This window comes from Mytilus galloprovincialis, chromosome 7 (genome assembly GCF_965363235.1).
Source record: "Mytilus galloprovincialis chromosome 7, xbMytGall1.hap1.1, whole genome shotgun sequence".
Lineage (NCBI taxonomy): Eukaryota > Metazoa > Mollusca > Bivalvia > Mytilida > Mytilidae > Mytilus > Mytilus galloprovincialis.
Window position 1 is genome coordinate 21720527 of NC_134844.1, and position 12799 is coordinate 21733325.

Sequence of the window (12799 nt, forward strand, 5' to 3'; positions counted from 1 at the left end):
ATTAGACTATTTACCGGATTTGTAATCACATAAGCAACACGACGGGTGCCACATGTGGAGCAGGATCTGCTTACCCTTCCGGAGCATCTGAGATCACCCCTAGTTTTTGGTGGGGTTCGTGTTGTTTATTCTTTTGTTTTCTATGTCGTGTCATGTGTACTATTGTTTTTCTGTTTGTCTTTTTCATTTTTAGCCATGGCGTTGTCAGTTTGGTTTAGATTTATGAGTTTGACTGTCCCTTTGGTATCTTTCGTCCCTCTTTTGTTTCATATATTAAACGCAATGTATTCTGTTCTTTTGACGAATATAGTTAATAGCAGGACATTGATCGTGCATTGATTTTAATTAATTGCAAAGCTTATTGTAATTCAGTATAAAATGAAATTTTTACATTGTTTAACCGCACCAGATGTCATTCTTTTTGGATGTCATGTGATTCCCTTTTGGTTTCTGTTTTAGACTTTATTTGTGTGTAATGAATATTTTTAGCATGAAACTTGCAATATTACAGTTGCCTCTAATTTAATGATCTGCCACGAATTATTTTATGTTTTCAATATATCAGACAATGACAAATTTAATTATCAAAGGTGTATGAATTGCATAAGCAAAAATGAATATACCTGCTGAAATAGGTTGATGTGCGCCTGGTCCTATTTCTTTGATTCCTACTTTACCCATGCTTTCTACACTCATTAACTGAGTGATTCCCTGGTCCCAGAAAGATTTTCTTGGCATTGAAGATAAAACATGAATGAAACTTGTGTCGCCCAATTTAACAGGCTGTCCTTGTAAGTTAGCCTTATCTGTACTGTGTAATGTAAACTGAACTGGATATAAGTCTAAATCTAAAATTTAAAAAAAAAACATTATTCTTTGGAGTTATGAACAAGTCGATCAAAGTATCTACCAAAAGTTTATAATGCTACAAAAGCGATAAGAGGAATTACCCGAAATAACCAAGAGTACAACATACCAAACACGAAAACATAACATAACCCTACTCCTCTGACAAATTAAATGTAAACAAAAAGAGAAAACGAGGGAATAAAATCAGTTTCACGTGTGCACATCCTTTACTCCCCTTTTCTTTATTAAGAACGGATATTGTAAAGTGAAATATTTAATACAAAATCATGCAACATGTGTCTACCAACAGGGTGTAAGCAAAGCATTAAGTTTTAGGAAATACCTGAAATAGATTACAATGTACGTTGATGTATTTGGCAGAAACTTTAGGAATTTTGGTTGCGAAATGCTCTCTAACTTTTATATATATTCTATATTTGGCCTGTTAGATTTTTAGTTTCGAGTGTCAGTGATGGGACATTTGTAGACGAAATGCGCGTATGGTAAACAAAATAATATTGAATCCTGATATTTATGATACGTTTATTTAGTTATTATATTTTTTCAACGGATTTTTATTTCTTTTATTCTTTGAAAGATGTATTTGTATTGCATTTGCGTTACTAAGTATCAACATTACCGCCACATGAATGATAAGTGAAGCACTCACTATAATTAATGAATCACAACGTAATCCACAGTTTTCATAATTTGACATCATTATAAAGCTTCAATATTTTGAGCTTTTGATAATATATATGTGTGTATTGTGTGCTCACATGTATTTGAATAATCTTAGCCCTAGAATATACTTTTGAGTTCCCAAGTCTTGTTCTTCTAAACCATTCCGTGTAAACGAAATGAAATTTGCTATTCTCTACAGAGTTCAAAATGAATTGTCATTAATAAATGTGTACTTGAAATCGATATTTGAAAGAGAATTCATTCGCCATTAGCACTTTACAAGGAGATTAAACTGAATGGGGAAAAAAAATGGTTCGAAATCTTATAATCAAAACCAGTGTACATTTGAACACTGTTATGTTCCATGAATATAAGTAACACAATTTACCAATTTGTACTGTTCTTCTCCGGATGCTACTTTTGATTTCGTATACACGACCTCTACAATGACGCTGGTCCCAGTTAAGTTCTCTTTTTTCACCATTTAGTAAAGATTTAATTCTTAAATTATTTATACTGTTTGTAACTGCTCCATATAGACCCTGTAAAACATAGTTTGACGTTCTTATTTATAACACGATCGAAATTTTACGCTCAACAGGTATTTAAATATAGATTCTACCATTGTATCGAAAGTGATACGATATTTATCCAGTCAAGACAGTTAAATTTTCCAGTTAAAAACGCATACTTTATTGAAGGTTTTTTTCTGAAGAAGCACTTCCTTTATAAAACACAAAGAAACAGATACATAAAAATCCCTAGTGTCAGTTGCAGATATTTGTGAGGTAGGTTTATAAATATTTAAAATGTAACTGCTGAGAGTGGATGCATATCGTTTTGCACAGGATTTGGTGGTGGAATCTATTTCTCTAATTACTTTTAAACGATATTCAGACAAATGCGATCCTTCTTTTCGAATGATCTGCAAAACGATGTGTTCTTTCTATATGACAATCGCCTTTTTCTTGACGCCAAAATAGAAAGTTCAGGAAAAAAACCAAAGAAGATTTGACGTCATTATCGAATTTTTATCAACGAAATAATGAGATCACGCGAACCACATGTTGATTAAATAAATGTAATCAACAGGTCAGAAAAAGGATAAATTGTGTTATAAAAATTAAGAAACATATTTATCTAATGATCACAGAGTTTTTGTGTCATCTTTTATACATTTCGGTTGTATTTTATGTATTTTTTTTATTATATACGAAATGCCTTACAAATGACACCTAAGCCATGAATGAAAAGTGTCAAGATTGAATTTACAATTGAAGTCAATATATTTGACTCAGCCTATAGATATCAGTACAGCTTTTAACTTGAAATGAAGAGTACTATTGCTTGGTCGCTACAGAATAATGGAATTTTAGTTATCGCAGTTTCCATCCACCGAGGAAACCAATGCTTTCGGTATTTGCTTAACTTATAACAATACATTCTCTCTGTTTAACACATCAGTTCATAAAATCATGTTTATAAAACGAATAGGCTACATTTAACTCCCACAGTCAATTTTGTCTCACAAAAGTCAATTTGTCTCACAAAAGTCAATTTTGTGTCACAAAAGTCGATTTTGTATGCAAATTATTTTACAGAATCCAATCTAAACTAATTTGCCTACAAAAGTGACTTTTGTCGCCCAATTTCAAATTAGGTAACAAAAGTAAAGTCTGTGTTACAAAAATGAATTTTGTCATGACAAAAGTAACTTTTGTCCACTGAAAGATAATTTTGTACGACAAAATTTTATATTTGTAGTATGCTACAAATTTTGTTAAACTGAATTCATTTTTGTTGAACAAAACTCATTTTTGTTGAACAAAACTCACTTTTGTCCGTCCTAAATTGAATTTCGAGTACAAAACCACATGAGTCCCATTCGGCGCCCCGTAAATGGTCCGTTATTTGTTTTAAGCACGGTATCAGGTTTCTAGGTAGGGGATCAACATATCTTATGGTGTTATTTGTTATATTTCTCTAGAACTCAATCAATAATTGATATTAAGACATAAGGAGGACGGATTTAACATTGAGTTCTTCACATAGTTCATTTTTTTTTTATTATTATTTAGCAATGGAATCAAACAAACACCTAGTACATAGACTTTAACACGTTCCTATGCATAAAACATACAATACTATTATGACTTTTTTATATTTTCTTTAAATTGACTGTTTCACATTTCATTCAGTTTATAAGCTTATCTTTAAACTGTGACTGATTAATAAAAAAAAAAATAGTAAGATAATTATAGCATACTGTGTCAAGAAATTGATTGACACTTCAAACAAATGTACATAACAAAATCTACTGCTGCAATATGATTTATCCAAGCAAGCTACCATACATCCAAAATCACTGATTTTTCGGAAACCGTCTCGTCTTCAAAATGTATGAAATATTTGACACTTTTTTTCTATTTAACTCAAAACACCAATTCGTCACGCGTAATTTTCTCCAAAAGTTGCAATTGTTTTTACAAGCATTTGACTTATACTAAAAAGTATGTAAGCTAACAAAACCTTTAAACAGACTTATTAAAAAGGGATATAGTTACGGTACTGTCATCATGTCATTAAAGATAGCATATTTTTTGGCTTTAATATTGATTCACTTATAGGGTCTTTGAATCGTAATTGAACATATATTTATTCTAAAACCAGTTGTTGGCATGGCACGGGTTATGTTCTTCCCATATATTTTATGGTGTTATAATACTTAACCCCTAACGTAAGGGATTGTGTTTGATATTCATATGATATTCATAATTGTTCGATCAGTTTAATTAAGGGCTTGAGCTGGCATATCAGTAACTGCTAGTAGTTCTTTGTTAATTTATGTATTATTATCAATTGTTTAGTTTCTTTTGTTACCTATTCTGACATCGGACTCGGACTTCTCTTAAACTGAGTTTAACTATGCGTATTGTTGTGCGTTTGTTTTTTATACACTGGCTAGAGATATAGGAGGAGGGTTTAGTTCTCAAAAAACATGTTTAACACAGTCGCATTTTGCGCCTGTCCAAGGTAAGGAGCCTCTGACCTTTGTTAGTTTTTATGATTTTGAAATTTATTTCCTTGTGTATAATGCGGAGTTTAGTATGACGTCTATAATCACTGAACTAGTAACATATTTGTTTAGGAACCAGCTGAAGTACTTTTAAGTAATAGTTTAATACTTTTATAAAAATAAAGGTTCCTCTGTTAACCGATGGTTATCCTCGGACCTGGAAGCCATGGCGTTGTCAGTTTATTATCTATGTATAAGTTTAAATGTCCCTTCTATATCTTTCGCCCCTTTTTTATACAAGGTATAAAATAAGTTATTAATGTTTCTTCCCATTTTTGAACTATACGTCATGTTGGTTATGAGAAAGACCGACGTCACCGTTCAACACATCGTATTGTATTAGTTAACAGAGGTTTTCATGTATTTTGAAGTAAAATTTTAAATGATTCTCATCATGGGTTTTTGTCCTTTTCTATATAATCTCACAATAGATTAAACCTGCTGTCTTCTATTCTTATTTTTCAGATAGAAAGGGGGTCCTTGCCAAGTGCTTATGTTGATTTCAACTCAAAATAGAATTCCGCGAACTTGGTACTTTTGTACTTGTTTAAATTACCCCCAATTTTAGGTTTCTATCAGTTAAGTTAATTTTTATGTTTTTCTTAGATTTGTTATAATTTCGTTTTGACATTGTTTTTGTATATCACGAAAAATTGGCTGCATCTTGGACATGAAGTTTGCTGTCTGACTGGTCCCCAGACAGGAAATATTAACACGTTTTGGATCAGGGTGCAATTGATCTACATTACAAAGGTTTTTATCTAGAGCATTTGTAAAACGATATTCATTCCTTCTTTGACTTTAACAAAAGAAATGTCTGCATTTCTGAAAAAATATTACACCAGTGTTTCCGATATCACATATTAATCAAAACATTTACTAAATGTTATCATCGGTATGAGGACATCATTCGGAAATGTAAATCAACATGCATTTCACATCCAATCTTTTATAGATAATATAATATATGATATTATTAACAAAGCACCAAGTCGGCATTCACCTCAACAGGTAACCAAATCGTGTAATTTCACATACAAATAACATTTCTTTTTAAGATCGACTATGTGTAGATAAAAGTGACAAGTTTGTGGATGTTTTTTCCCCATTTTTTTTTTTTTTTTTTAATTTGTTTCCACATTCCACAGACTGGAAACATTTAGTCATTATTCCAATCTTATGATACTTGATAAAAGAAAACATCAATTTTAAACACGGAAAAGATTCAAGTCATAACCTGATTTAAGAAAATGAGAACATGATTAAATTACATTGTTTATACGAAAGGAACAAAAATGATTCTATATAAATGTTGCTTTCGAAAAAAAGCTTTCAGTGTGCTCCTAGAACACTCATTATTAAAGAACAGTAGAAAAAAATTATTTCAACGAAAATTAATAATTGACATTTTGATTCAAATAAAATGGCAATTCTTTCGAAAATTTATTATGAAGAAAATATGTGTCCTTTAAGCTGGGGTCACACATTCACGATTTGTACTGCCGTCCTTGACAGGACCATTCCAGATTAAAAATTTTCAAAAGTCTGATCAAGATCCTGTGAATCGTGGATGGAAATTCGATTTGTATCTTTCGACAGGTAAAATTCGACTGAGGCTGTCACGACTGCGTCCCGATTCTACCGAATGTAATCCGACAGAGATCAGATAGTGACAAGACAGTGAACCGACGCTGACGGAAGTTATCCGTTCGAAAATCTCGGCATAATCGGGATGAGCAGGTACTGTCGGAACGTAATCCTATCACGGTCCGCTCTATCGCATTGCAAACGGCTTTGTCTGGTCTCAGTCGTATTGTATTCTGTTATTGTCGGGACTTCTCCAGATCATTCCCGTTCCACAGGACACCGTCCCGAATACACAGAACATTGTTAGGAATTCGATCCGATACAGCAGAATCTGTCACGACATAGGCACGATTGTAATCCGACTAGACAAAAGTTTCCCCGAATGTTACGGGACGCACCTAACTGTCGGGGTGCTTTGCCGAACTATTCGGACCTTTCCCGACCAGTAGGAATCTGTTACGAACTAAAACGACTGCGTTCAGACAATAATAGGACATTCCAGATAATTGAGGATACTAATCCGACTTTTTCACTTTTCGTGTCGTATCGCTGTCTGATCTCAAACGGGAGCAATAATCGGCAATGTGTGAACCCCGCATTAGAGAGATTGAGAGGCTTTGTTATTTTATATTATGGTAAAAAATCTATCAATATATACATGTATACTCCACAAGGGTGACTATTGAATATACAATGGTCGCTTAGGATTTACTCCGATTGGTTTTGCGGAATACACAAGTGAAAGCCACGTCCGGTCAGAATGGGGACGTTAAATCAAATGCCTCGTGTAGAGATAGTACCACGCTATCTGCACGTTTACAATCCATGTATCAACTCTATGAGGGGTCCGTAGGTGGTCAGTTGCAAGAAAAAATTTATCTTCCAACCCAATATACCATCATAGTAAGTGGAAGTGCAAATTTGTCGATCTTGACGACCTCTACTGCAGGACGTACCTTTTGTATTTATTGTAAATTAGTTCTCGTTTGTGTATCATACTTTAGAATTTCTTATGTATTCGACGGCATGTTCAAAATTTACTGACTAAAACGAACTTCATAACATAGTATAGCAAAAGGGATCTTAATTATTTGATTAAAATGAAATAGTCAGTGCACATACTATTAATATAAACAGATTATAATACAAAAACCTCATAAGCAACGTAAGTTATTCGCCTGATGAAGAGGCTTTTGCACTTACCATAATTCTTATAGTATGTATATATCCTATGTCGTAATCGGTGAGAATACCATGGAACCATCTCCAACCACATCTAGGCCTTTTACAATTACAGTTAATTTTCACAATACCGTTGAGTGTTCCTTCTCTTCCAATCATTTGTACTTGGAACGTGGGGGTTTCCCGCGAGTAACAGTAGTAATGTAAATATATTACGTACGAACAAGCTAAAAGTATTATAAAACATAAAAAAAATCATACTATATTAAGAGCTTACCAAAAATGTTTCAAATTAAAAGTGTCGCCACGATATATCCTTTAAGTACTTACATTGCTTTAATAAATTAGTTAGTTATCAATTAAGTAAAATAAGGCACAGTGACGTAATAAACATCTACTTTTGTATAATATGTATATTCAATTTCATAAATGAACAGTGCTGGTAAAAACAGCAAATATCCAACACAAAATGGGGTAACAATTCACGTTTGTGATATATGCGATGTTTTTATTTGAAGTTGTTGCCTGATGCACCAGGATCTCAAATAAATTGGAAAATGCAAATGCATTTATATATGTGAAATCATTGAAATGAACAGATTTTTTTTAACGTTATAACGTTATAGGAATTTTCTAAGTAATCATGTCTAAAGACCTTTTATTTAATATGATTAATGATTAAAATTGAACAAACAAATCAAATGTCAAGAAGAACCAAATCAAACTTGTATTTTTTAAACAAATGTATATGTGACTAAAGACACATTTGATTCCATTATACGTAGCCTATAACAATTTTGTTCCGAATACAAGTAAAAAGATAAGTTTGAATTTGCCGTTCTGCTTTTATTTCTATTTATATACCTATAGGGTAAATAAAATTGAGAATGGAAATGGGGAATGTGTCAAAGAGACAACAACCCGACCAAATAAAAAACAACAGCAGAGGGTCACCAATCTATAGGGAGTTATTTCTGAAAGTCTTTTTTTAAGAATCAAGATAACCGATACCATGTTTCAATGGTTGTGCTTCAAGGTGTGAAATTATTCCTGTTGTAGTTCGTTAACTTATTTCCTAATTAAAAAATACAAGCTACATTTGTTTTAAAAACATTTTTAGTTCATTTGATAGTACTCGTGTGTTGTTGCAAATTCAGTGGGGTTTTACTGTTAAAAATTGTCTATCTTTAATAGTCTTTACAGGTTTAGACAGAAACTTATTATACTGAAATACCCATAAAAACGTTCGATTTCCAAGTCAAATAATCTGAAGTTTTGTTTATTGATAACGTTATATACATGAGTGTTAGATTAATTTGATAATCCAAAACTTTAATAGATATAGGAAGATGTGATGTGAGTGCCATTGAGACAACTCTCCATCCAAATAACAATTTATAAAAGTAAACCATTATAGGTCAATGTACGGCCTTCAACACAGAGCATTGGCTCACACCGAACAACAAGCTATAAAGGGCCCCAAAATTACTAGTGTAAAACCATTCAAACGGGAAAACCAACGGTCTAGTCTATATAAAAAGCGAGAGATGAGAAACATAAATTACATAAACAAACGATAACTACTGTACATCAGATTCCTGACTTAGGACAGGTGCAAACATTTGCAGCGGGATTAAAGGTTTTAATGGTACCAAACCTTCTCTTTAATGTACACTTGTATAATCGAGCCATTCTTAATCGCAATAGATAAGAATATTCCAGTTTAATTTGATCGGAAAAATCGGATACCATTTGCAGCAACTGTTTGCAGAAAATAATGTTTTTTTGTTAGTAAATAAGACAGATAATGCATATTTTAAGATTTTTCTTGTCGTATAACACACCTCGTGGAAATCATTCATTCTATTACAAGAAGTTTCATGATCTCTATTTTCATAAAAATTTAAAACTTGAAAATAATACAGTTTTTCTGTTTTTCTGTTGTTTTCCTCTTATAGTTGATGTGTCTCACGGTTTTGATTTGTGATCCTTATTTGTTTTCGCTTAATCATTTATGACTATTGATCAACGGTATACTACTATTGTTTTTATTTATATTGGATTTTGTGTCAACCTTTATGTCTTATATCTTTTCTGTTTCTGTTTCATTAATGTTAAATTTATATATTAGAGTTATTTAATATGTGTTTTGTTCATCAAAATACTGAGGCTCTCCTTTGTACCGGTATACTAAATGATAATCATACCGGACGTGGGTGCATATTACTACACTCCCGTGTACCACTACAACTAGTTTTCTGTAAAAGTAGTTGCACTAATACACACATCATCGATCAGCCTTACATGCCACTTACCTTTTGTTTTTTTAAGGAAAATGGAGAAGTCAGTTATTTGACTGTGGCTAATGTTGACTGACCTAAGAATAACAAAAGTAATATTGTGTTAGGATAACAACACAAAAGTCTGTCAAACAAATTGCTTTACCGATTATCCAAATTTATTGTTTTCTTCACAATTGGTTCCCAACAATAACAATTTATCTGTACTTTGGTCGTCTGGCTTTCACTTGCTCATAGTAACAAATAAACTCATCATAGATACCAGGACTACATTTTGTATATACGCCAGACGTGCGTTTCGTCTACAAAAGACTCATCAGTGACGCTCGAATCCAAAAAAGGTTAAAAATGCCAAATAAAGGACGAAGTTAAAGAGCATTGAGGACCAAAATTCCTAAAAGTTTTGCCAAATACAGCTAAGGTAATCTATGCCTGAGGTAAGAATATAAACAGGTTGTGTTACATAACAGCTTATTTCAAATCTATTAAACTCTTTCAAAATTGATTTTGTTGATAATAACTATCCGTATTTTAAAAATTCTTAACTAGGGTGTGAAAGTAGTGAAGTTTATGTATGTTACCTTTCTTCGTCTTTATTATTTAAGACATCTAGTAGTCTGGCTTCTGCCGGCATATCTGTATTCAAAATCATCGCTTTTCCCATATGCAGCATATCGCCCTTTTAATATATGAAAAAAGAAAGAAAAAAAATCATAAATATTGGGAGGGTGAAATGCTTTCTATAAAAAAGAAGATGTGGTATGATTGCCAATGAGACAACTATCCACAAAAGACCAAAATGACACAGACATTAACAACTATAGGTCACCGTACGGCCTTCAACAATGAGCAAAGCTCATACAGCATAGTCAGCTATAAAAGGCCCCGATAAGAATCCATTTGTTTTCCATAAAACAAAATTAAAATAGCACAGAACTGTTAGTGACAATAATAATAACAAAACTATTTGGCCATCCGACCAATGTATTTTATTTTTATTTTGTGAATCAAATTCGGAGACATGAATTTGTTTTTATTAAAAGTGAACAAATATTACTATGACATCTGTGTTAACATCGACTGCGAAGGGCATAGACAAAAAATATAGGAGTAAAATCTTAACAACAATGTTTCTCGGGAAACAAATTCGTGTTTGTTTTATTGTTCTTCTGATTCGTCATAGTAGTTTGACGTTATGCAAAAATTATATATAGATACCAAAATTTTTTTCTGTGCTTGAGGTTTTTTTTATCATATGGATACAACTTTACTGTTCAGCTTTGCTCATAAAAGTCCAGATAATTTTTGTTTAGCAGACAGTTAGAATAGATCTAGTTGTAAGTTGTCTCATTGACAATCCTACCACACCTCATTTCATATGATTAACTGGATTCTTCGCTCGCATAAAACAAACTATATTGACCTCTATCGTCTTCAGAAGAAATGGTTCTCCATAATGAACATTTATTCCTAATTTGTTGATACCCTCTGGTGGTACAATTTGGAATAATCCGTCGTAGTTTGTTATTGCAGAAACTGAAATAGAGAAAACATTCACGATTCAGAATGTGTAAGTAACAATAGAGATTCTGTAGTATATATTCATATAGTACAACACTTAAGACATTTGTAAAATATATTCATGTGACTTTTTTTATCGTAAAGGTTATAATCATATGTTGCAATAATTTACCTTTTTTTAAAACTGTTGCTATTGTAATACCACAACGTCTTTTTATGATTTTCATGAAATATTTAGAAAATATAGGTTTGCGAGCAATAATGAAATTCCCAAAACTTCCTCATTTAGAAATTAGCCACAATCCCACAAACAACTGAATCCTAAGTGCATTGTGCTCTTACAAAAAGGGACACTTTTTATATGAAAAAGCTGTTACTGTGGTTTTATTTTAAATTATGAAAGAAAAAAACTTTTTGGTAAATATTAAACTATTAAAGCTTATGCTTTATAAAAACTTTTAGCCGCTGTAAGTTTTTATTTAAAGGTCATAGACGCAGTGACACCTTACCTGTGGTCAATGGCTTAATTGTTAGTCCTGGTGATATTCCATAATGTTGCGATAGTGCCAAATATGAATCGCCATTTCTGATTTTTACAAAATCACCAAACCTGTCAAAAATAAGATGATTGCATGTATTATGACAAAATAATATATATATATGCACTTTAAAATAAATATTTGAAAAAGCTTATATTTTGGTCCTGGACTGGCCATTCATCCTTGTTAGTGTTGGGAAGAAATGAAATAGTTTTAAACAGATTGTCTTAGATCTGAAATTCATTGTATGATAATAATATGTAGCTTCTATTTTGGGATACTCTTTTTGCCATCAAGAAAAAATTGAATACATTTGGGCGTTTCACATCAAAATAAGTATTGTTGTCGGCAGTGTAACCTTTTCGAATTAAAACCACGTATATATGTGTCTTTCTCTTGTTTTAAAATGGTTTGCTCAACATGTATTCCCACATCTACATAGTATTGTTTCGTCATAAATTTATACATACTTGTAAGAATTGGTGGTCCCATTCGATTCAGATAAAAGACCACAGTAGTTCGCTTCTATCGTCCGTGTACAGTACATAAAAAGTGCTTTACGTAAACATTTCCTTCTTTCATACAGATCTAAAACATTCAAGAAAACGTGTTGGCATTCTTAACTGTACTGCAAAGATATACACATGTATAACCTATATAATATATATAGTTGTCAGAGCGACGGACACAGTGCAGGAAATGTTGTCTCGATATCTCAATAACAAATCTCGGCGAGGAAAGAACAAAACAATTGCTTCCGAAAATTTACAGATTTAACATTGTTGGGCTGATATTTAGAGTAATTATAAATCATATACATGAAATGGTTCCAATTTTAAAAATGAATGTTTAACCTATTCCAGGAGAATTTTGAAAAGTGGAAGATACTTTTTTCAATAATGTAATATTATCTTAAGTGCAATCTTAATAATACTAGTAACAGTGTGTTCAATCTACAAGAACAATATAGTACTTCATGAGAACAATGAAAATATTTCCATAGCTATCAATAGTTATCTGATCTCAAGAGAATGTTTTGTTTTGATATGAGAAGCTCATTA

General features: G+C 32.1%; 1 protein-coding gene across 2 annotated transcripts in view; it reads right to left on the reverse strand.

Moving 5' to 3' along the window:
* The window catches only part of LOC143082539 (uncharacterized), a 30770-nt gene that overhangs the window by 3025 nt on the left and 14946 nt on the right, over nucleotides 1–12799 (reverse strand). For both annotated transcript variants that reach the window (XM_076258255.1, XM_076258257.1), the window contains 8 exons: nucleotides 12209–12326; nucleotides 11709–11809; nucleotides 11102–11214; nucleotides 10260–10357; nucleotides 9694–9755; nucleotides 7400–7605; nucleotides 1922–2075; nucleotides 624–848 (listed from right to left, as the gene is read on the reverse strand). In XM_076258255.1, coding sequence (XP_076114370.1) covers nucleotides 624–848; nucleotides 1922–2075; nucleotides 7400–7605; nucleotides 9694–9755; nucleotides 10260–10357; nucleotides 11102–11214; nucleotides 11709–11809; nucleotides 12209–12326 — 1077 coding nt within the window. The remainder of the gene's footprint in view (nucleotides 1–623; nucleotides 849–1921; nucleotides 2076–7399; nucleotides 7606–9693; nucleotides 9756–10259; nucleotides 10358–11101; nucleotides 11215–11708; nucleotides 11810–12208; nucleotides 12327–12799) is intronic.